The 25,980-nt window shown below is 36.4% G+C and overlaps 1 protein-coding gene across 1 annotated transcript; it reads right to left on the reverse strand.

Annotated features, from left to right (window-relative positions):
* Positions 1-1,279: 1,279 nt before the first annotated feature.
* On the reverse strand, positions 1,280-24,519 carry LOC149945847 (uncharacterized). Its single transcript, XM_090173488.1, has 5 exons — positions 24,456-24,519; positions 4,538-4,787; positions 4,091-4,465; positions 3,617-3,817; positions 1,280-1,454 (listed from the first exon to the last, which is right to left on the reverse strand). The coding sequence occupies exons 1-5, from the start codon at positions 24,517-24,519 to the stop codon at positions 1,280-1,282; spliced, it is 1,065 nt and encodes a 354-aa protein (XP_090029614.1).
* Positions 24,520-25,980: the final 1,461 nt, after the last annotated feature.

Genomic DNA, 25,980 nt, shown 5'->3' on the forward strand with positions numbered 1-25,980 from the left:
TCTGTGTGGAAAATGAAGCAGATGCGAGAAGAGTCGAAGGAACTTCGGGGGAAGAAGAAGTTGACGCTATTGATGGTAGAGACGATAGAGATGATGAGGAGTTTCCGGTTATAGGAATTGTGAATGATGATGTGGTCGGGATCAATGATAGTGTGGCTGGGATTTCCGGCGTAGAAGGATTCGGCTCGTTGTTCATTCCGAAAAAGAGGAGCGAAGCGATGGAGTCTTCTTCCGCCGATATCGTTAAATCCAGTTTTTCGATCTTAAAATAATTGGAATAAATACACGTTTTATACGTAATAAACGAAAATAAACATACCCCGATTAGTTGGTTTAATCCTCCGAGAGTCCGTCTTATGTTGGCTATGTTCGGGTGGTAACATAAGTGCACGTCAATAACTGCACACGCTTCATCCGGGCGGAATTCCACCCAAAATCCCCGATGTTGCTTCCGGATAATGGCTTCGAAAGTTCGAAAATTGAAGACTGGTAATTCGGGGCGGCCTTATATCTTGAAACCGCGACGGTAACTTTTTTGTCTAAGACGGTATTGTTAGTTGCCATTCTGAAATGAATATGATTTTGATTTTCGGGAGATGGGCTTATATATCCCAGCCAGAATTGAAATTTCTTCTGGAAGTCGTCTCCACCACAAGTAATAAATAGAGCTTATAGTTTACTACCTTTCGTAATAACAAGAATGTATTTACGCCATAAGATATAAATTACGCTTTATTTATGTCACAAAGAATAAATAACGTATTTATACTAGAAGGTATACATAAGAACGTATTTATACAGTGGGGTATAAATAAAGATTGTATTTATCTATATTTAGTATAAATATATTCTTGGTAATAAGATTAATACTGATTTCCATCGGTAGACCTATTAGAAAAATGTTTCTATTTAACCATTCCACTTCCCAATGTTTGATTCAAGTAAATGTATATGAGAGAGGTAAAAAGAAAAAAAATCAGATATGGTTAAGACCAAATTATTTTATTTATATTTTTTCCATAAATTTATCTGATGCGCTTTAAATAATGCACAATTGAAATTTTGGACCCAAATCTGCAAATTTTTTTAATTTTGGGCATCCAATGTCCTCAACGTTAATGATCTTCTTAACGAAACGATTCGAGAGGAACGACGTTTTCTCCAGACCTTTCGTGAAGAAGGTTGACGCTTTAGATGTGATGTAGGTGATGATTCCATCCAATTCGTTTATTTCGTATTCACCCTCGTCCCACTGCATCCCGCAAACATTCGTCGAGATTCACGAACAAAGTCTTTTGTCTTTCACGTTTAGCTCGTGATACGGAAAAGGCGGCTTAAAGACGTACACCCCACTCTCTCCAGTTTCAACCACCAAGAATGCCAATTCTTTGAGAACATATTCGTTGTTGGCTCTCAGAAAGTTGACTTCGAGAATGCGAGAGTTATTCTCCGACCTAGAATTGACAATACAAATTAAAAATGATTCGCGAATAATTAATACGTGATAAAACTCACATTTTGGGTTACTCCTCGTATGACTGGTGAGCGCCGCTTCTAAAACGTGAAAGACAAGATTCCAAATTCGGGATGTAATTTTAAGGAAACTGAGTCTCTTGGTTTCATATACTTTACAAAAAGAGTAATTTCAATCCTTGGCGTATCAACATCTGCGTTACTCTCCGTTCATTTCAATTGACGTTTCGCATCTGTAAGAATTATATTTGCAGACTAAACACGCTGGAAAACAATCGGCTTCTTTCCACCTGGTTAACCTTAGACGTTGCTCTCCGTTCAAATCCCCGCAAATATACAATCGTCGTAATATCGCTACCCTCACCGTAGATTCATGCCCCGTACCGACTAAACACGTGTATAAACAAACCGCTTCTTTCTGGTGCGGATGAAAAGCTTGACCTCGTTTTATCGCGGACCTCTATTCCGCTTCCTTATTACGCCCCGTCAATAAATCTCCGGCTGGCTCCGATGGTTCCTTCGCGTTTTCGACGGACCCTCTCGTAATCTCGATGCTGACCCGTACTTTGTTCATGAATTATACCCCATGCCATACCCTATTGGGTATTTCGTTAATCCCCGCGTAAAGTTCCACCCCGTACCGAGGAAACGCGCGTATAAACAAGCCGCTCCTTTCTGGCGCGGTTGAAATCCGAGACCTCAGTCTCTTCCGGGTCTCTCTCCCCTACCTCGTCACGAAACTCAGCTTCCTCCTCGAACGATATTACACCCCGTCAACAAGACTCTGACCGGCTTCGATTCTCACTTCACGTTTTCATCGGTCTCTCTCGTATTCTCGATGCCGGCAAATCTGGCCACATCGAGCCGACGCGGTTTCGAGGGAGATACCGGCACCCCGTGCTAACCCTATGGAAAATATTGGCACCCCGTTATAACCCTTTGGGAAAAGTGCACCCCGTGGCTCTAAACTTTCACTTTTACACTACTGTCGCCGCCGAGCCATTGACTTCCTTAGGGAAAATATTCAAGTAAAGGAAGAATTATGAACTAAACGGATTAATACAATAACTGTATATATTGTTTATTGGATGATAATTATTCAAAACTCTCGCGGACACTATATCAAAGTAATAATATAGCGCCACCGTGTGGAGAACTATCAGTCAAACCGGGTAAAAAATATAATCTCTTCAATTTTTCGAACTGAAGTCAAATCTTGACGGGTCTAAAAAACGCCAAATTAACGTATATAAAGCCGTTGCCGTCAACAAAGAAGATTTAGTCTTTCTTAGGTCTTGGCTGTCAGACGAACTACTACAGGACGGGGTCCTGGTGTCGGTCAAAAGTTATGAGGTCACTTTGCGGTTTAATTAGTATGTTCGGTCTTCGGTCTAGAAAAGAGTTAAATTGTGTTTCGCGTTTGGAACGTGGACTCAAGTGTATGAACAGTGCGTGTTTAAGTAATTGTGAACTAACTCAAGTCAGCTGTAAGATAAAACTGATTGTTTTTATTTTATGAATTGGAATAACCTAATTACACCCTTGAAATTATCAACTCAACCTGTGAGGCTCATTAAGTAGATTGGAAGTAATTAGTAGCGAACAGCTCTCAGCTGTTAATTAAGGCAAGAGTTTATAGTAAGGTAGTTTGAATTTAGTTAAAATTACTCAGTATAATTTATGATATTTTGTTGAAGTTTTATAGCAGCAGCGCTTCGCAGTGATGATCAAGGGACTCGAATAAACGATAAACTGGTTAAATTTATTAAAATAATGAGAACAAGTTACATGATTGAAAGCTGGTAAATTAGTGACACACTGATACGCAGTGTATAAGGTTTTTATTTTAAAACCCGAGGGGAAAACATTTAAAAAACAAATATAAAATAAAGCGGAGAGATAAATGAAAAAACATCTCTCCGTGGTTTTGTTCTCTTTCCCGCTGTGTTGGAAAACAATCTTCGTCGGTTATCTTCAACACTCTCCCTCGACGAAGATATGGTTAAATGCGTGGAGATTCAGGGTTTGGCGAAGGCGTGTGAATATCTCGGCACATAAATGGCTTCGTGAAAATATCTGCCAACTGCTCTTCACTTGGCAAGTAGGTGACATCAATCTGACCGTTGATCACAAGTTCTCTCACGTAGAATTGACGGACGTTGATGTGCTTTGTACGACGATGATAGCTCCGGCGTTGTCATTGCGCAGAACTGGAATCTCATTTTCTCGTTCAATGCCCAAGGACCTTTTGATGGCTTTGATCCAAACAATATCTTTCGCTGCTTCTGTGGCGGCAACCAATTTAGCCTCGGTAGTAGATAATGCAACGGACTGTTGCTTTCGACTTGCCCACGTAATTGGCGGGGATTACATCAGGCAGACAATTCCCGAGGTTGACCGTCTGGTCTTTTCACATCCGGCATAATCGGCGTCGCAGTAGGGGACATGTTCCGATGTATCATCCGATTTGAACAAGATACCCAGGGTTGTCGTTCATCGTAGATAACGAAAAATGCGTTTTACGGCGTTCCAGTCTGCAACTGTTGGGTTTGCCATAGCCTGCGAAGTACGATTTACGGCGAACTCGATGTCAGGACGTGTACCCATTGCAGCATACCGAAGGCTTCCAATGGCTGAGGCGAACATCGTTTGAGCTTCGAATGTCTTCTGACCATCTTCGCTGGTATCTGGCATAGAGGCTGGTGTTTTTACAGCTTTACAGTCAAGCATATGGAATCTTTCCAAGACCTTCTCGAGATAGGCGCTCTGATGAAGGAAAATTGAGCCATCTTCCGTGAAGTCGATCTTGAGACCAAGATATGTTGAGGCGGCTCCTGTGGTAATCTCGAATTCATCAGTGAATTGACGGAGGAATGCATCAACATCTGTAGCTGTAGTTCCGGCAATGAGATCATCGTCAACGTAGAGGATTAGGATAAGCAATGTCCTTCCAGATGAAAAAACGTAGAGGAAATGATCACCATCAGCACGTCTGAAACCGAAATCTTGTAGAACTCGATCAATTCGTTCGTTTCAGCAGCGTGGTGATTGTTTAAGCCCGTACAGACTCTTTTTAAGCCTCCAGACTTTGCCGCTACTGTCATCAAATCCTTCTGGTTGGCGTATGTAAATCTCATCGGACAAGTTTCCATGAAGAAAGGCTGTCCTTACATCAAATTGCTTTAAATGTAATTTTTTCTGAGATGTAGAGCTAGGGCCAACCCTGAAATCCTTCTGGGACCTGGAATCGACGTGAAGCAAGAAAACGATCCCACCACCGAAGACGTTATGTAGAGGTTCCAGAGATAAGTCACCTATCAAAATAACCTATATTCTGTCCGTTTTCCGTGGAAGACTCCAAAATCAGATCTACCGAATAACTTCGCAGTGGCTAAGAACCGTACTAGGAAATTAGCAAGAAGGTTCAACGACGATCCAGATTTGTATCAAAATTACAAGAAGATTATAGAAGAACAGTTTCAAAAGGGAATCGTTGAAGAAGTCAACAGTCATGAACCATTTCCAGAGGGTACGTACAACATGCCCCATCAACCAGTAACGCGTGAAACGAGCTCTACCACAAAATTAAGAGTGGTATACGACGCTTCTTCACATGTTTGGAGAGTGGTCCGAATCTCAACCCGGATATGCTAAAACTATTATTGCGTTTCCGTGAACAAAAAATTGCGGTTACCGCAGACATAGAAAAAGCATTCCTCTAAGTTGAATTGCAAGTCGAAGAAAGAGATTCAGTCAGGTTTTTGTGGATGAAGGAGTAAAACGGACGAGTTCTTGAAGATGATTTCACCACTCTAAGGCTCACCAAGGTCCCGTTCGGAGTCCGACCGTCCCAATTTCTTCTAGCAGCGACCGTCAAGGTTCATTTGCAAAGCAATCCATCCTTTGATCCTAAAGTCGTCCAAGCACTCAGCGAAGACCTATTCGTAGATGACCTAACAACAGGAGTGGACGACGTGAAAGGCGCCTATGACCTCTCGAAGGAAGCGTCCTACATACTCAGTACTGCCAACATGAACTTGCGAAAGTGGAGGACCAATTCGAAGGAATTCCGTCGAAAATGGGGTAAAAAAGCAGCAGACCCAGAAAGTACCATCAGCTTTGAAATAGAGACCGATTCCTCAAATCAGAAAATCCTAGGACTTAAGTGAGACCCCGAAGTTGACATTTTATCATTCGACCTGTCGACACTAGTAGAAACTTTACTAGGGGCGAAATTAACCAAAAGAACCGTTCTGAGCGCGATAGCTTGCATATTTGACCCCATTGGTATGCTTGCACCCTATACAGTTTGGGCGAAGTTTCTGTTTCAGAAACTTTGGGAACCACCAAGAATGCAATGGGACACTGAATTATCAATTGACATCGCCGACAAGTTCCTCCAATGGCTTCGAGAAATGCCGCTAATCCGAAACGTAAAAATTAACGATGGTACTTCCCCGGGTCCGAAGAAATCGTGCATAAAGAGCTCTATTGCTTCTGCGACGCGAGTAGTCAAGCCTACGCAGCAGTATTATATATCAGATACGTTACATCATCAAAAAGAGTCGACGTCTCGCTCATAACCTGTAAAACCCGAGTGGTGCCCCTGAAGGAAGTTTATCTGCCATGCTTGGAGCTTCTGGGTTATCTAATTGGCGCTCGATTGATGGAGAGTGTCAAGTCCATTTTCAAAACCGATAAAATTCCATTCTTTTGGTGGACAGACTCTACCACAATCAATTTATCTTGCGCCACTCTAATAAAAAAGGCGTAAAATAATAAAATAACGTTGAACATTCATTAAAATTAAAGAAAAAGTTAATAAAAAATTAACTCTGATCAGATTTGAGATAATATTAATATTTTATTTGCAACATAAAATATAGTCTTGTTTTAATTGGTATCATTATATTATACCTTGTTATAAATATAATTAATCCTCATCAGTCCACCTACACCTTATTAAATAAATGTTTCCAACATCTTAGAAACATTTAGTTTTCAAATCTTTAAATAAGTTTAATTATATGTAATTAAAAGATATACAGGGTCTTTTTTTTGCTCGGAAAAGTGTTTTTTTTTAAAAACTATTTATAGTACCGATTTCAAATTTGGAAGGTCAATTCTCTATACCGGGGGACATCAGTTTGAGAAATTTGAGCGTTTTCGGTAATGTTTTTCACCAATTTTGAAAAATTATTTTTCGACCACTAGGTGCGAGATAAAAAATTTCTATTATAAAGTTGTAGGCCGTCATCGAAAACCCTTAAAAATTGTTCACTCGACGAAAAACAACTTATTTATCAGTGAAAATTCGAGCTTGAAAAATTTACAAGTTGGTGAAGCCAAATTACGATTGTTTGAAACGATAATTGAAAAGGGAACAAGTCTAATACAAACGTAGTAGAGTTTTCACACTTGAAAAAATGTACACGTTTGGTTTTTAAATGCAGATATTTTATTCACATAAATTTTTACAAAACATTTTCAATAATATCACCATTGGCTGCAACACAGGTTTGTGCGCGGACAATTAAGTTCTCAAACGCTTTCTCTACCATTTCTGGTGTGACGTCTCGGCAAGCACTGATTATTCGTCTAATGAGTTCCTCCCTAGTTTCAATGGGCGTGGCGTATACCTTTGCTTTAACGAATCCCCAGAGAAAATAATCCAGCGGTGTTAGTTCAGGTGACCTTGCTGGCCAATGCACTGGACCATTTCTCCCTATCCACCTTTCAGGAAACTCGTTGTTGAGGTGCTCAGTTACTTGCCGGGAAAAATGCGGAGGGGCGCCATCTTGCTGAAACCACAACTGACGTCTTTCAGCCAATGGAAGGTCGTCGATTGCGTCACTCAGTTCGTTCTGTAGAAAATGTAAATACCTTTGGCCGTTGAGGTTCGTCGGCAGGAAAAAGGGACCAATCAAACGGTTTCCAACAAGTCCAACCCAAACATTGACCCGTTCAAATTGAACCTGGTGATGATATTCAAAACCCCAATGTTATCAAACACTGATAATAATCTCCCAAAGTTTTCCTTTAAATACCCAATGCATGTTTAGGATTGACCTATAGCCTCGTGTTTTTTAAATCCGGTCGTTTTTTTAACCAAAGTTTCAACTGGATTAGGTAATTCGGTTTCAATTATCGTTTCAAACAATCGTAATTTGGCTTCACCAACTTGTAAATTTTTCAAGCTCGAATTTTCACTGATAAATAAATTGTTTTTCGTCGAGTGAACAATTTTTAAGGGTTTTCGATGACGGCCTACAACTTTATAATAGAAATTTTTTTATCTCGCACCTAGTGGTCGAAAAATAATTTTTCAAAATTGGTGAAAAACATTACCGAAAACGCTCAAATTTCTCAAACTGATGTCCCCCGGTATAGAGAATTGACCTTCCAAATTTGAAATCGGTACTATAAATAGTTTTTGAAAAAAAACACTTTTCCGAGCAAAAAAAAAGACCCTGTATATGAAGGACCCGAAAATAATTTTATTTCAAACATTTACTCCAGGTAGATTATAAATATTTGCATGCAATATATGAACGAAAAATCTACCAAATTCGTAGCAATTTGGAAACTCACCTCTTTAAACTGATCTTGAAATGCTTCGGAATATATATATGCTGCCGGTACAACAAAAATTAGTTAATTAAAGAACAAATTAGAAGGTGCTCTGGAATGGTAAGTTTTGTAGTAGTGGAGAAATAAACAAGATGGCCAACGTCATCATGAAAATACAAAACGAAGGAACTTTTTCTGAGAGTGATAAAAACGCATGTATCTTGAAAAGTCGGTTAGTTTTGGAATATTTTTCTCGTTATTCACCGAAATTTTCCCTACAAGATAAAGGTATAATAATCTCAAACCACTTGCAACATTTCGCAAAAATAACATTTAAAAAAGTCATATTTTGGGCAAAATTTGACCTTTAGGTGCGTTTTTACCTTAGTTCCACTTGTTCTAGGTTTACCGAATTTTAATATTACGTCTATAACAACCTTACAAAAACCTTGGCGCACGAAATCCCGTGAAATTCCGTAAAAGGGATGATAGGCCCCCTGGTGTCAGTTATAGAAATATATCACATATATTCGAATTCTGCATAAAACGTCGAGTAAGAATATACAGGGTGTTTATTTTTTATTCGAAAAAGTGATTTTTTTCAATAACCGTTGTAATTAGAAATTTGAATTTTTTTATGTGAATTGTCAGTACCGGGGGCCATTGTTGTACATAATGTTTATCGGCTTCAAAAAAATATTTTCAAATTTTTATTTATTGGAGATCGTCAAATTTTGCCAATGAGAAAAATGTAGAGCGACGTCGAAAACATAAGAATAAATTTTGGTCGTTGAAAACAAAATAGTTTTTCACGAAATTACACGCGTTTGAAAATTGACTTAACGGGTAAACAAAATAATTGGAAAAATACAAAACTAGAATATTTTGGATGCAGTGGAAGTCGTAAGACAGTATACTTTTTAGACTGAGCTAAATAATAATTTTATTAATTTAATGAAACTTAATGAAAAATAACCGAAAGGGAAAACCAAAATCGTAAAAACAATATTCCAAAAATTTGACACATTAAAAATTAATTTTATTTATTGTTTCAATTAAAAAAAAATTATTTTACATATCCCGACGCGACGTTCTATTAACGATTTTTTTTATTTATTTAAATTAAATTTTATGAATAATAACCGACAGGGAAAATATTTTTTAATTGAAGGGCCTCACCAAAATTCAAGTTGTCAATTTCAATTAAAAAACTCGTTAATAGAACTTCGCGTCGGGATGTGTAATTTTTTTTATTTAAACAATAAATTAAATTAATTTTTATTGTCTCCAATTTTGGGGATATTGTTTTTAGGATTTTGGTTTTCCCTTTCTGTTATTTTTCATTAAATTTCATTTAAATTAATAAATTTAATATTTAGTTCAGTCTACAAATTATATTGTCTAACGACTTCCACTGCATCCAAAATATTCTAGTTTTGTAATTTTCCAATTATTTTGTTTACCCGTTAAGTCAATTTCCAAACGCGTGTAATTTCGTGAAAAATTATTTTGTTTTCAACGACCAAACGTTATTCTTATGTTTTTCTTATGTTTTCGACGTCGCTCTACATTTTTCTCATTGGCAAAATTTGACGATCTCCAATAAATAAAAATTAGTTTTTTCAAAATTTGAAAATATTTTTTTGAAATCAATAAACATTATGCACAACAATGGCCCCCGGTACTGACAATTAACACAAAAAATTTCTAAATTCTAACTACAACGGGTATTGAAAAAAATCACTTTTTCGAATAAAAATGGACACCCTATATAACTATTTATTTAATAATGTTAATATATAATTTCGTCCCCAAAAAGTCGATTTCAATAGTGACGGTTACATCGGAACTTGTAATTCGCGGTTCTATAGGGTGTTAAAACATTTACATTTTTACAGCCATTACAATCCAATGTGTAATCCTTTTATATTTTGCCATCACAGATCGATTAAGATAGTTTCGGTATTTAATAAACCATTTGGCATATCACGTGACATCCGTTGTAGCTAGCGCAATTTCTGACTTTTCGATTTGAAAGGAAATGTAATGATTTGAAACAATAATATAAGTAAATGTTTATGATTGGTAAATAGTTAACTTTAGATCCACAGTTACAATACAGGGTCTTTTTTTTTGCTCGGAAAAGTGTTTTTTTTCAAAAACTATTTATAGTACCGATTTCAAATTTGGAAGGTCAATTCTCTATACCGGGGGACATCAGTTTGAGAAATTTGAGCGTTTTCGGTAATGTTTTTCACCAATTTTGAAAAATTATTTTTCGACCACTAGGTGCGAGATAAAAAATTTCTATTATAAAGTTGTAGGCCGTCATCGAAAACCCTTAAAAATTGTTCACTCGACGAAAAACAATTTATTTATCAGTGAAAATTCGAGCTTGAAAAATTTACAAGTTGGTGAAGCCAAATTACGATTGTTTGAAACGATAATTGAAACCGAATTACCTAATCCAGTTGAAACTTTGGTTAAAAAAACGACCGGATTTAAAAAACACGAGGCTATAGGTCAATCCTAAACATGCATTGGGTATTTAAAGGAAAACTTTGGGAGATTATTATCAGTGTTTGATAATATTTCGAACAATGCCTCGTTATTCAGTAGCTGAGCGTACCGAGATAGTTGCCATTTACTATGGAGAAGCAGCGCAAAACCTTAGAAGAGTGACTGAAATCTTCGCAGAAAGACATCCAAATGGAGCACCATCTGTAAATACAGTAAGACGAGCAATTCACGATTTCAATCAATTTGGTAACTTGCAACCTAGGTTTCGCGGATTGGGTCAACCGGATTTAGACTTCGAGAACAATGTACTCGCGTACTTTGTGGCATATCCTCGTCACAGTTGCGCTAACGCCGCTGCTGATTTGGGTTGTTCTGCAAATCGTGTGTGGAAAATTCTTCGTAAGAATCGCTATCACCCATACAGAGCTACGCTCCACCAAGGACTAATTGACGGAGACCATCAAAGACGTTATGAATTTAGCAACTGGTTACTAAATGCTGTCCAAGAAGATAGACAATTTTTGCGCCATGTTTTGTTCTCCGACGAAGCGTCATTTTCTAGAGATGGGCCCTTTAATCATCAAAACAGCCATCTTTGGTCTGACATCAACCCACATTGGGGTTTTGAATATCATCACCAGGTTCAATTTGAACGGGTCAATGTTTGGGTTGGACTTGTTGGAAACCGTTTGATTGGTCCATTTTTCCTGCCGACGAACCTCAACGGCCAAAGGTATTTACATTTTCTACAGAACGAACTGAGTGACGCAATCGACGACTTTCCATTGGCTGAAAGACGTCAGTTGTGGTTTCAGCAAGATGGCGCCCCTCCGCATTTTTCCCGGCAAGTAACTGAGCACCTCAACAACGAGTTTCCTGAAAGGTGGATAGGGAGAAATGGTCCAGTGCATTGGCCAGCAAGGTCACCTGACCTAACACCGCTGGATTATTTTCTCTGGGGATTCGTTAAAGCAAAGGTATACGCCACGCCCATTGAAACTAGGGAGGAACTCATTAGACGAATATTCAGTGCTTGCCGAGACGTCACACCAGAAATGGTAGAGAAAGCGTTTGATAACTTAATTGTCCGCGCACAAACCTGTGTTGCAGCCAATGGTGATATTATTGAAAATGTTTTGTAAAAATTTATGTGAATAAAATATCTGCATTTAAAAACCAAACGTGTACATTTTTTCAAGTGTGAAAACTCTACTACGTTTGTATTAGACTTGTTCCCTTTTCAATTATCGTTTCAAACAATCGTAATTTGGCTTCACCAACTTGTAAATTTTTCAAGCTCGAATTTTCACTGATAAATAAGTTGTTTTTCGTCGAGTGAACAATTTTTAAGGGTTTTCGATGACGGCCTACAACTTTATAATAGAAATTTTTTTTATCTCGCACCTAGTGGTCGAAAAATAATTTTTCAAAATTGGTGAAAAACATTACCGAAAACGCTCAAATTTCTCAAACTGATGTCCCCCGGTATAGAGAATTGACCTTCCAAATTTGAAATCGGTACTATAAATAGTTTTTGAAAAAAAACACTTTTCCGAGCAAAAAAATAGACCCTGTATATTATATGATTGTATTCGATCGAGATGTAGTTTTGTATCATCATGTCACTTCTTGATGAAAATAATTTAACACCTTTCAAGAAATGGGTACAACTTGACATGTTCGTTTTTGTGATTATACTCGGAAGAAATGTAGTGGCAAAATCGTAAGAAATTAGATTTTTTAAGCTACGAGGCCCTTTTCTGTAAGCCATTGAATTTCAGATTTAAATTAAAAACTCGAGATATTTATTTACCTAAATTCATAAACTCGGTATTGAAATTCCACAAAATGTTCGACTGAGAATAGTTAGCTCCAATCGAACACAATACTATTTGCGTTTCGAAAATTTGCAGACAAGAGCCCCAGGCACAAATATCTTTTATAATTTTAGCAGTCCAAGAATTCCTTAATATTAAGGTGAAAACATAGTTTTAAAAGTTATTAGACTTGTCATTAGAAATTTAATTGTTTTGTAAAAATTTTTTTTTAATATTTCTTCTCACACAATATACTCTTTATTCATGCTCCTCGTATCAATGATCAACAAACCCCACCAGTCGGAAATTCGGGAACCGCCTTGGTTTTTAAATAACTCTGTAGTTTGATTAGATAAGACAACAATTCAGGATACAATTGCATTAAAATATATATTTCAACATGCTTAAATCAAAAACCCCTAATTTAAATATGATTTTTTGGACGTTTATATTATCTTGTTCTTTTGGTAAACATTGCATTATTAGTTGACGAACTCTTTGACCATTAAAATAATATCGCAACACGCGTCGATGCTCTATAGGGTGTTAGAGATAAGCACGTATTAGGTGCTTACTGTTTTCTACAATTATCAATAAAGATGTTAAACTGGAAGTGGGAAGGCAATTTGGTGTAGCGAATACTTTATGGTCACCAGTAGCACACTTACCATTTGCAAAGGTCCAGTATCTGAACGAGGCGAGTTGAATTTAGCCAGTGGTTTGTGGACAGAGTCGCTAAAGATCCACAGTTTCCGGCTATAGAACTACCAGCTGATGAAGCCAATTTTTATCTTGACCGAAATATCAATCTGCACGAAAACCATAATTTGAGTCAAAGACACACCAACAGCAATTTGGTCTGAATGTCTAGTGTGGAATAATTGACTAAATGGTTAAGAGTATTTACGGTTTCTACGAGATACATTGCCAAAATTACTGGAAGACGTTCCATTAGCAACGTTGAGGTGCATTTGGTTTTTGCACGATGGAACTCCACAACACTTTATACCGAGAAGTTAAATTGAAGTTCAATTATGTTGTTTATAATTTTTTGTTTAACTGTTTTAGTGTTGTAAGGGCCAAGTCATCAGTGACTGATAGCCCTTGAAGTGAGAAATAACCTTGTTAAGGTATTTCCTTTATGATTTATTGATCGAGGGGGGAACAAATGCGAGGCCTGCTTGATCTCCCAATTACCCCCCCCCCCCCACAACTTTTAACGCTGGCAACTTATTATAGAACTTATTAAAAACTTGGTTTATAAAAGTTAGGTTCGTGACATTGATGAGTGGATCTATGCCCAAGGTGGTATTTTGGTAAATAAATAAAATTTGTTTTTGTTTCATGACATTTGAAGAATAAAATGATCCCTATTCAATTGGAAACTCTCATTTAAACAACGGCCACACTTTGAACTCCCTTCATTTTACGTAAAATATAATTTACACACTTATCCTACCTATTTTATTTTAATATCGCACTTTTGAAACAAGTGATCATTTACTGTTTTTTTTTTCAATAAAAAACAAATGCTAAGTTAAAGGAAACCATTTGGTCCAAAGAATAATATAAAATGCACATTATATGTTCTATATGCATTCTATGGGTCTCTATGAGTAAAAAATGTCTAATAACATGGGTCCTAAAGTGCTTCGTTTCAGAGATTGGGCTCCCAAAAAACTACCCCAAATCACCGGACACAGCCGTAAATCTGGCAACAATATTCTTCCTTGAACCAAATTGTTTTCAATAAACTATCAATTGTTTTTTACCCGTGAGGCGAGAAACATTAATAACAAGTGGCGAAAGTTCGTTAATGTCCTTTTAGAAGTAAAATGAATTTAAAGACAAAGCCACTTTAGTTTTATTGGCACGGTTCCAAATAAACTTCAAATATTTTGTCGTTACGAACGATTTTAATAATCACAATTAAAGATACAAATGTCATAAGATTTCTAAAAGAATGCTTTTAAGTTAGTCCAATTCGTTCTGTGGTTATAATGGCACGTCCAAGAACGCTTACTGGGTTAGAAGTTCAAAGATTCAATCGTTCGTCTATTTGGTAAAACCAGTCAAAATATTATTTATATCTCTCTCGAAGTTACATGCCAATCACAAAAAAACAATGTTTAAACTTTGTGTCGATCTGACACTAGTCTTTTAGGAATCTACTGCTGGTTGAATCTTTGAGCTTTTAACCCATTATTCTTGAGTCCGTTCGTGCAATAAGTGTTCCTAGACCAATGTGCCATATTAGATACCGAACGAATTAGACAATTTTAAAACCATAAGAATTTTTATGACATTTTATCTTTAAATTTAATAATAAAAATCGTATCGCTAAATTAAAATGGCTTTGTCTTCAAACTCATTTTACTTCTAAAAGGACATTTATGAACTTTTGTCACTTGTCATTAAAGTTTCTCGACTCACGGATAAAAACAATTGATATTTTAATGAAAACTATTTGGTTCAAGGTAGAGTGTTGTTTGCCAGATTAAAGGCTGTGTCCGGTGTTTTGTTGTAGTTTTTTGGGAGCCCATATCTCTGAAACGAAGCACTTTAGGACCCATATGTTTTTAAGACATTAGTTACTCAGAGAGACCCATAGAATGCACTTCGAAAATTTCGGTACTCTTACACCCTGTATGAAAAATAGTTTAAGTTAACAGTAAAAGAACAAAGCTATTTGGCACCAAATGGCAGTTATTGGTTTCATTAAGCAAAAAAGCCTGATAGAAATGCTCAGTTTGGAGTTATTTTGTAAATAGTTACCACCGATAATGGTAGTTTCCAATTTAATGGTAAATAATGTAAATTTACCAATTGAAATAGGAAACGTTATCGTTAACATAAAACATAATGGTACATCCATTATTATTTATTAAACGTAGTCCATTTCGTATTTTGATGGTTTTAATTGTGCGAGCGTTTTGAATTGAATATAATAATAAAAGTAATCCACTAGGCCAATACCCTAAGCACCACCTTAGGCCCAAATCATCGAGTGACTTTTAATGCCTTTATTAACGAAATATATTCTGACTTTTTGAACCATTACGAGTCGATTTGGATTTTAAGTACTTTTGTCTATAAATGAGTTTTGACCGTTTGAACCTGGGTGAATATAGAATAAGTGTACAGATAACGTCAAAGCTAAAGCAATGTTCCTCTGTACGATTTTTTGACACATCGATTATAAGTTTATAATGAAAATAAGTGGCACTCTCTTATTGCAAGTTAATACATATTAAAAGCTTGCAAAAATATGCTTAATAGAAGCCATTAGCCAGACAAGTAACTGTAGCGTAATATCGTCATTTGGGAGTAATGGCAAATATAATTTTATAATAGTCGGGTTCGCTACCGATATCAGTTTCAATTATTAAATTAAAGTCGTCTTCTGAGTAATGGCTCCTCTTTAATTTATTTTAGGCGTGCATTTTATTTTTCAATTCTTATATTAAGAGACACGCAACTCATTTGGACAACCGTAGAAATCGTACAGATATGAGGATTTATTCGGCAGAATATCAAAGTTTTATAAAAAAATTAATTATAAGGTTCGCGAACAATTTTAACATATTTCTAAGAAAATAACCTACCGTGTTGAGACTGGTAGTATTGTAGATCTATAAGTAATCTAAACAAAAAGCATCGCTTCGCTAACAAAAACAGACCTAAAACTTGTTTGAACCTAGACCCCATGGGGTTGTTGTTTTTCAATTATACATAAATCAACATTCATATTTAGAACAGCAGAGCGCATACTTGTTTGTGCTATCACTCTTTATCATACAAATGTAGCTTTACAAGTGGTTTTCATTGTCGGTGTAACATTAATACGGAGAGAGTTCTTTGAACTCGTTTTTCATTCTTGTTATTTATATTTAGTACTAGAAGTCTAGTGATTATATTTCGTCATATACCTTGTCAGAAGATTTTTTAAAAGGAACATATTTTCTACACCAATTATCGTGGGCTATTTGAAAGAAATAGATAAAGTGTATAGAGAAGTGATCATATCATTATAACAATTCCAATTTTTTACTATGTATGACTGTATACAGGGTCTTTTTTTTGCTCGGAAAAGTGTTTTTTTTTTCAAAAACTATTTATAGTACCGATTTCAAATTTGGAAGGTCAATTCTCTATCCCGGGGACATCAGTTTGAGAAATTTGAGCGTTTTCGGTAATGTTTTTCACCAATTTTGAAAAATTATTTTTCGACCACTAGGTGCGAGATAAAAAATTTCTATTATAAAGTTGTAGGCCGTCATCGAAAACCCTTAAAAATTGTTCACTCGACGAAAAACAATTTATTTATCAGTGAAAATTCGAGCTTGAAAAATTTACAAGTTGGTGAAGCCAAATTACGATTGTTTCAAACGATAATTGAAAAGGGAACAAGTCTAATACAAACGTAGTAGAGTTTTCACACTTGAAAAAATGTACACGTTTGGTTTTTAAATGCAGATATTTTATTCACATAAATTTTTACAAAACATTTTCAATAATATCACCATTGGCTGCAACACAGGTTTGTGCGCGGACAATTAAGTTCTCAAACGCTTTCTCTACCATTTCTGGTGTGACGTCTCGGCAAGCACTGATTATTCGTCTAATGAGTTCCTCCCTAGTTTCAATGGGCGTGGCGTATACCTTTGCTTTAACGAATCCCCAGCGGTGTTAGGTCAGGTGACCTTGCTGGCCAATGCACTGGACCATTTCTCCCTATCCACCTTTCAGGAAACTCGTTGTTGAGGTGCTCAGTTACTTGCCGGGAAAAATGCGGAGGGGCGCCATCTTGCTGAAACCACAACTGACGTCTTTCAGCCAATGGAAGGTCGTCGATTGCGTCACTCAGTTCGTTCTGTAGAAAATGTAAATACCTTTGGCCGTTGAGGTTCGTCGGCAGGAAAAAGGGACCAATCAAACGGTTTCCAACAAGTCCAACCCAAACATTGACCCGTTCAAATTGAACCTGGTGATGATATTCAAAACCCCAATGTGGGTTGATGTCAGACCAAAGATGGCTGTTTTGATGATTAAAGTGCCCATCTCTAGAAAATGACGCTTCGTCGGAGAACAAAACATGGCGCAAAAATTGTCTATCTTCTTGGACAGCATTTAGTAACCAGTTGCTAAATTCATAACGTCTTTGATGGTCTCCGTCAATTAGTCCTTGGTGGAGCGTAGCTCTGTATGGGTGATAGCGATTCTTACGAAGAATTTTCCACACACGATTTGCAGAACAACCCAAATCAGCAGCGGCGTTAGCGCAACTGTGACGAGGATATGCCACAAAGTACGCGAGTACATTGTTCTCGAAGTCTAAATCCGGTTGACCCAATCCGCGAAACCTAGGTTGCAAGTTACCAAATTGATTGAAATCGTGAATTGCTCGTCTTACTGTATTTACAGATGGTGCTCCATTTGGATGTCTTTCTGCGAAGATTTCAGTCACTCTTCTAAGGTTTTGCGCTGCTTCTCCATAGTAAATGGCAACTCTCTCGGTACGCTCAGCTACTGAATAACGAGGCATTGTTCGAAATATTATCAAACACTGATAATAATCTCCCAAAGTTTTCCTTTAAATACCCAATGCATGTTTAGGATTGACCTATAGCCTCGTGTTTTTTAAATCCGGTCGTTTTTTTAACCAAAGTTTCAACTGGATTAGGTAATTCGGTTTCAATTATCGTTTCAAACAATCGTAATTTGGCTTCACCAACTTGTAAATTTTTCAAGCTCGAATTTTCACTGATAAATAAATTGTTTTTCGTCGAGTGAACAATTTTTAAGGGTTTTCGATGACGGCCTACAACTTTATAATAGAAATTTTTTATCTCGCACCTAGTGGTCGAAAAATAATTTTTCAAAATTGGTGAAAAACATTACGAAAACGCTCAAATTTCTCAAACTGATGTCCCCCGGTATAGAGAATTGACCTTCCAAATTTGAAATCGGTACTATAACTAGTTTTTGAAAAAAAAACACTTTTCCGAGCAAAAAAAAAGACCCTGTATAACACATTTTTGTCTCAAACAATTGAAACGTACTGAAGATAATTACTATAAAACTCGTAGAAAGCCAAACTTATCACGAAATCACTCTTGTAAATTATTATTCAGAAGTGTGTTTAAGCAAATTCTTACTTATATTATGGTTAAAAGAAAAAGGTACTTATTTAATTATAATTTTCAAAGCTTTTAATAACGGAACTTTTCCTTCCATCTACGGGAATTCACAACCAGAAGCTGCTTCCTGCAAAATATATTCACCCATAACGTAGACCCATTTAGGACCGAGTTTAATATCTAAATTAATATGAATAAAAAAAATAATTATTTATGGTATTGTTACATGTTTATTAATGAATGTTAACCTTTAAGCCCAAATTATTTCAAACGAATGAAACTGTATTTCCCAATTATATACCCTTTTAAAGCTATGAAGCGCTGTACCAATCGGTAATGTTACCTCTATAATTTTAGAATTTCTGAGAATTTCTAAAGATGATCAGGATTAACATTTAGTTTCAGTTTTTTAAACACATTCTATTTCCGACAAGATAAGTTCAAATGGCTGCAGTACTAACTATGTCAAAACTCAATTTGTTGTGGCTTTTGTAGATTATACCAACAAAGCTTTAATACGGATTCGTTTTGACTAATTTAATATGCTGTCCGATAATTTCTATGGTGTACTGATAGCGATATCCTTAATGTCATTTCTTACCAATGGGTGCGATTTTAAAAATAAAATAAAAGACCAGCTGGAATACATTTGTGGTAAGTTACAAAATAAAAATAAAATTCATTGCAAGTGTTGGTTGCACGAAATTTTAGCAGGATAATTAATCACTCATTAAAAAGAGCAAACATTTTATAGCAAGGAAAGAAAATTTCATCAAAATCGGCTAAGCGGTCTTTTGAATTTTTGGGTCGGGTTGTTAAATTTTTGGAACGGGGTTTTTAAGTCGGGTTTTCCAAATCTAATAAATAAATTAATAAATGGCCGAGTGAGTGCTTAGCTACAGCCTAAAACCAAAACGGAGAAGGAAGGGGCCAGCCAGCCTATTTTCTCAGCGACTTCTCTCGTTTGAAGGTACAAAGGTCGGGTAACACTCGCCTCTCGTTCGCCGTGATTTGTTTTTGGTTTTACCATCAGTATATAATATTGTTCCATAAGATCGTCATTTTGGAAAATATTTCACTGAGAGCAAGTAATGAAGTGACGTCATCACCAGAAGAAAAAATCCCCTAGCGAGGAGCTGTCAAAGGCTACGGGTGATCCGTTAGCAAGTGGACGCAAAATGGCGGCGAAGCCCGTAATGCAGTCTGTTATGTCAGTAAATTTTTCACATATGCAGAATAGAAAGTGTCACACTTATGAAACAAAATTATACACTTATGGTTTTACTTTTAAATAGTCGGCCGCTGAAGCGATGCGACTACTCTCGTCAATTTTGTAATTAGATATCACTTAAAAGTGAAAATTCCAAAAAACCCCGACCCGACCCGACCCAACCCGATCCTGTTTTTCGTGTTATTTTCTGTCCCTGACACCGACCCCGACTCAAATGTCACCCCGTACGATCACTACGACAGCTTTGATTTGCTAGTGCTAGGGAGGCGAAAATGTTTGCTAAATTTCTGGATTTTGGGGAGCGAAAAATAACAGTTTCGGACCAAAATTAGTTCAATTAGTCTATGAAATTTGTTTCGACAGTGAAATTTGTGGAAAGAAAACTTAAAGGGCTTCCAAAAAAGCCCTCTTTCATTCGATTTTATTATTTTCGGCTTTTCGTGCAACCAACACTTTAAAGAGAAGTGTCTATCTATCCAAGATAAATTTTCCATATTGTATAATAGTAGGCTTCTAGATGTGGTGGCGGAGTAGTTAGCACTTTCACTTATTTTCGAAATAAACACTTTTACCTTTATAAAATTGTATCTCAAATTTTCTTACACTGACAATACATATATTTAAATAGAGCAATACTCCTTAATTGTTGAACTAAATTGTTTCTAAATACAATATCTTTCATTCTATTTCAGATTCAGAATTTGTACCTTGCATGAAAGAAAATAAAGGTTTTAGAAACGTAAGAAACATCAATAGTCAATGAGCCAGACTACTTTTTCTACAAAAAACTGTACAGACGAAACACCAACGTTATTAACATGAGTACTTGAATTATTCGCGGTATTGCTGTCCAGCTATTTAGGATGTCGGCTATTTCCACACGGAGATCCTAGTACTGCTAAACTAGTTTATATCTTCACCATGACGTGACGGAATTGCATGCCTGTCAAAATATAACTAAAAATATATAATTATTTTTAGCTTTCTCAAAAACGTTTTGTATTTGAACAATCATAAAAAGGTGCGCCGGTCTTTTGTGGCGCCTTTTTCTCCTATAAATCTAACAAGATGATTTAGTGGCTTACTTTCAGGGCCATATCCAGAACATCATAATTTATTAAAGATTATACAATTGCTTTATTAATTAGGTATATTTGAGTGAGAGATCCACACTTGATTTTAAAAAAGGTGTGAAAAACCAGTAGCTGGTAATCATTTTCCGTAACAGCGTTGCCCAGATCTTAACTTGTTACTTCACCTATTCAACGAACTATGTTCACCATTCTCGCTCACCTATAGCAGTGGTTTTAGGTAGTGATTTAAAAACTTTTTTTGTTGAGATAGTTCCAACTTAATTTTCTATCATAAAATACTATTTTCACAAGTCACTTTTTAGCAAGTGATACATAGTGCCCAAGGAATATTTCTTATTAATTTTACTGACTTTTAACGGAAGCTTAACATTTTTTTACAATCATAATATCTCTTAAGAACTGAATTATTTACAAATTAATGAGTTTCCTTTCTTGGACTTTTCAACATTCTAAATTTAATACGTTTGAACTAGCATGCTAGTTAAAGTAAAAATCAAGTTGATTCTAGGGGTAGACGTTTTTTACGAAGTAAAAATCAAGGTGGTTCTAGAAAGAAAAATATATTTATTGAATATTGAATAAAAATGTTTATAAAGAAATCTTCTTTTTAAACAGCACTTTTAAAGTAATATTTTAAAAGTAATACGACTTTAAATATAAAGATAGTATCAAGATAACGCATATTTTAAAATGAACGCTGGTTCCTATTAGGCTTGTTTAAGGAAAAGATCACCCACGTAATCTCTTCTTGTAAACTTGTCAATGAGGATCTACATCAATTGACTTGTTGATTGGTCTCTTTCTTGAAATTTAAAGAGTATCAGTGGTATCAGAAATCTGTGTCAGACATGATGCTATAGCAGGTACAAAAGTCATAGCATTGATTTATTTCAACATCATTATGTGTTATGTAGAGTTACTCGAAACTAATGCGCGTTGTGGGAGATGTAAGTCCTTAATAATAATAATAATAATAATAAGCTACGCTTATACCCAAGGCATCACCCCAAAAAAATTGATTCTTTATAAAAACATTACTCTTACTGCTCGAAATTTAGATCGCTGGTGAATCATCGGATGGCAGTGAGAACGGTGTTTACACACAATCCTAAGGATTTGTGTGTATTAGTTTCACGTACAGTGTAGCCGTTGCCGATGCCGCCGTGTCGCGCATACCTCTTCAACGGATAGGGCTAGAAGAGTCAATGATATCTCGTTCGAATGTACATACATCGCCGTTGATAGCCTTTCATAAAGTTTTCAAATCGGAACCGAAGAAGTTGGGCATTTGCCCAATTTACTATTTTCGGGATTTCCTTTATGTGGTAGATATTTTCTTTAAAATTAAGTCCGATAACGTTAAAAAAAATATTATTGGATAGGTTAGGATTCAGTTGAATTACAACTTCGGTTATATCAGTAAATATTAAATTTAAGTATAGTTTTCGGGGTTATTTACCGGACTCCAATGTTCGTGGTTTTATATTTCCGCCTGAAAGTCGACATAACGTTCCTTAATTTAAGTTCGATTTTCATGAAAGTTATATTTTTGAATAGCTGTGGTTTACATTTTAACCTAGAATTGCAAATACATTCCTTAAATTTAATTCTAAGTAAGGTTTTTTGGGCAGCGTATACGGACCCCTGCAATTTCCAACATTGTAAATCCGCGTGTTTAAAGAGGTCTACGCGCCCGTTTCCCTCTGGCGTTTTTCAAAGCCGTTCAGAGTGGGCCACGCTTTCAACGTATGAGCAGAAATAACAATTAAGTATGACACTGATCGGCCTAGTCTTTTAATTAAAACTAACGAACGACTGAAGAAGAGCCTCGGCTCGAAACGTCTTGTATAAAATAAGTTTTATCTTCTAATACCATGCCGTTTTCTCTGAATTAAACATAATTTCTACTAATATCAGAGTTGTTTCCGACAGCCTGTATTCTCGGAGCTTAACTAAATAATATTTATTTATATAAGGAAACTGAAGCAGAAGCGTTTGAAACAGCTTTAAATGAAGCAAATGTTTGTCCAATACCAAAATCTATAAACACCGTCAAGTTAAAACCAAATTATTTTCTTAAGATTTTTGTTTAAAATAAATATGAGTAAAAATGTCGCAAAGAGAAAATATTTAAAAAACTAGGCAAAAAGAAGCAATCAATGATCGTATTAATTAAGAGTGGTTTTAGTGCAATTTCTAGGAAACATGTTTAAATAAGCGTTTTCTCATATTGGCTTCGCTTGATAAAATAAAAGAAAGACCCAGTTTGGAAACGTGCTGAATTCCAAGGTCACCCTTAACGATATTTTAGTAAACCGATAGGTTTTCTGTTTATTTTAAAACTCTATTCCTGCCTACTTCAAAGTCTTGCGGCTGTTAGCCTCCTGCGTAGCTTTAATCATTTCCAGGATTCTTAAACCGAAAGTTTTTGGGGTGGGGGGGTTAATACACATTTAATGCCGCGAATCTCGAAAACTAAAGCCCGGAGTGATACGAGACGGCAGCGGTGGGGGTAGAAAGCGTGATGGAAGGACGCTGAGGGTATTGCACGAGAGGGAAAGGAAAGTTTCGTTCGTCCGACATCTCATTTGGCCGACCACAAACTACACGTTACGTTGACTCTCCATTTGGCCAACTTAACAGTCGGACAAATGTTCAGTCGGACAAATGTTCAGTCGGCCAAATTGATTGCTCAGCTGGCCGACTGAAGATTTGTTCGACTATCCATTTGGCCGACTGACACGTATACAATTTATATTGAACTTGGGTCATTCCACGCCAACTCACCCAATGATGTCACCATGGGTCAACCGATTTTTTTTTTTCAAATTTTATACACGTTTTGGCCTCTGTATAAAACGAACATTTCTTAATTTTGAGCGGAAACCAATTATTATTTTTTAAAATACGACGGCATTACCACAACCCCACCTTTTTCAGCTTAGGTGTTTTCTGAATTCGTACCCCTTGACAAAAAGGTAAATATTTTTTTTTCTAATGATTACTTTTAATTGAAAGTTTGGATTTTTATGTAAAATAAGGCACAGAATTCAGTGGTGCTATTTTTTATTTTATCAAAAATGCTGTTTTTAATTTTTAATATTTGCCTATTAAGAAAATATGTTTTTCTGGGGTGAAATACCAAAATATTGGGACACCGTTAGAAAGAGCACAAAATAAGCTTTGAATTGATACCAAAAAATATTGTTATATTTGATTGTTTCTCCATTATCTATTCGAAAATGTATTTGGCCGATTTTTACGAAATCACTACTTGGTTACCCCACTGTTTATATTAATTTTATACACTTTTTTGACAATAACAGAAATTGCTGATGGCAAAACCGATAAACTAGAGGGAGGTGGTAGCGAGGCGCACGGCGCTTCTACTTAAGGAAGGGTATAGACGCTCCTAAATCTGCGTTCAAGCTTAATCGAATACTCCCTGGACGCGGCACTCAATGCTAAAACGCCGACGCCGTTTTCATTTTAATACGTGAGACGGCGAAATTCATTCCCAAGTCACCATTTTCCCCTTCCGCATTTTCTAGGTAGTGGCCGCGTCTCTCGTTCAAGGTTCAGTTGCAGCCAGTCGCGAAAGAACACGTACATGTAGTAAAAAAAATTCCGAGATCTTTCTGCACTTTTAAGGCCGTTCGAAGTGGCACAGTCATTTTCTGACGCCTAGTCTGCCCATAGATAATAAAGTGAACTACTCTTTAGTACAGTTTTATAGTGAGTTTTAATCAGAACTTTCCAAAATGGACGTAAGTCTACTTCCAAATTGTTCTCTTGGTGAAATTAATATCAATCCTTGCCATATGAAATTTCATACCAAAAGAACGGGATTTATATATATGAGTGAAATTGGTAAAGATGACCTGCACCTTATTTCATTGAGGGCAAGCATTGACAAAGAAGGAATATCATCATTGTGTCACTACTACTGTCAAGATATTCATCGCTACAATTGGAATGTTGCGATCCTTTTAAAATGCACAAAAAGCCAATTAATGGCCCTTTCAAAAAGGTTTATCTTTAGAAGACGTGAACGTTATCAATCAACACACAGACAATTGAGACAAGGAAGTAAAGCCAGGTCAGAAACTCTGCACAAATTGTTGGATGAAATATAGTTATCTCGAGACTGCCAGCGCTTGTACAGTTCCTTATTCATCGCAGAGTGATGTTGCTACCGTTTTAGGTGAAGGAAGCCAGCCACTTTCAATTCCACATGAAATCGAGAAATTGGTGCTGGATGCTTTTAATGACTCTGCTTACGTTCCATACATCTACGATAAAGTTGCACGGTTTATCGTCACATCAGCGACGTTGTTGCCCTACTAGATTACGCTGAAAACTACTCGTTCATCGTCCAAGACGCGGTGCAGGGTTTTCACTGGGAAAACACTCAAGCAACCCTGCATCCATACATAGCTTATTATAAGTTTGAAATGGAATTGAAGAGTTTAAGCTTCTGCATTTTTAATGATGAAATGGACAACGGTGCGGAAACAGTGCACTGTTTCATCAGTGTTTTCGTTAAATATCTACTAACCCGTCTACTAAAATTGAAACACATCCACTACTTCAGTGATGGAGCCGGTTCGCAATACAAAAATGGCAAAAACCTCTTGAACCTTTGCAACCGTGAGTCGGACTATGGCGTGTCTGCCGAATGGAATTTTTTCGCAACAAGTCACGGGAAAAGTCCGTGCGATGGACTAGGCGGAACGGCAAAGCGTTTAGTAGCAAGAGCTTCACTTCATCTACCAACTGAATGTCAAATACTAACAAAAATTCAGTTCTTTGAATGGGCACAAGTTCATATTATTGGTATTGATTTTTTTACGTTAGTAAGCAAGACGTAAAACGAAACTTGAAAAACATAAATGAGAGACTCTCTGAAGCTTCAACAATCGTGGGTACCCGAAGCCACCACCGTTTGTTCCAATATCAAAATATGAACTTATGATGTACCAGATATCTCAGGATGATTTCGGCACTAGAGTTAAAGTGGCGCAACCCGCGCAAGAAGACGACAATTTAGTTTCGTTTCAAGACATCTCGATTGGACAGTATGTTGCTGCTATGTATGATGACGATTGGTACATCGCGGTAATTCTCGAAACATT

This window comes from Leiobunum rupestre, chromosome 4, assembly GCF_980474605.1.
Source record: "Leiobunum rupestre chromosome 4, qqLeiRupe1.1.hap1, whole genome shotgun sequence".
NCBI lineage: Eukaryota > Metazoa > Arthropoda > Arachnida > Opiliones > Sclerosomatidae > Leiobunum > Leiobunum rupestre.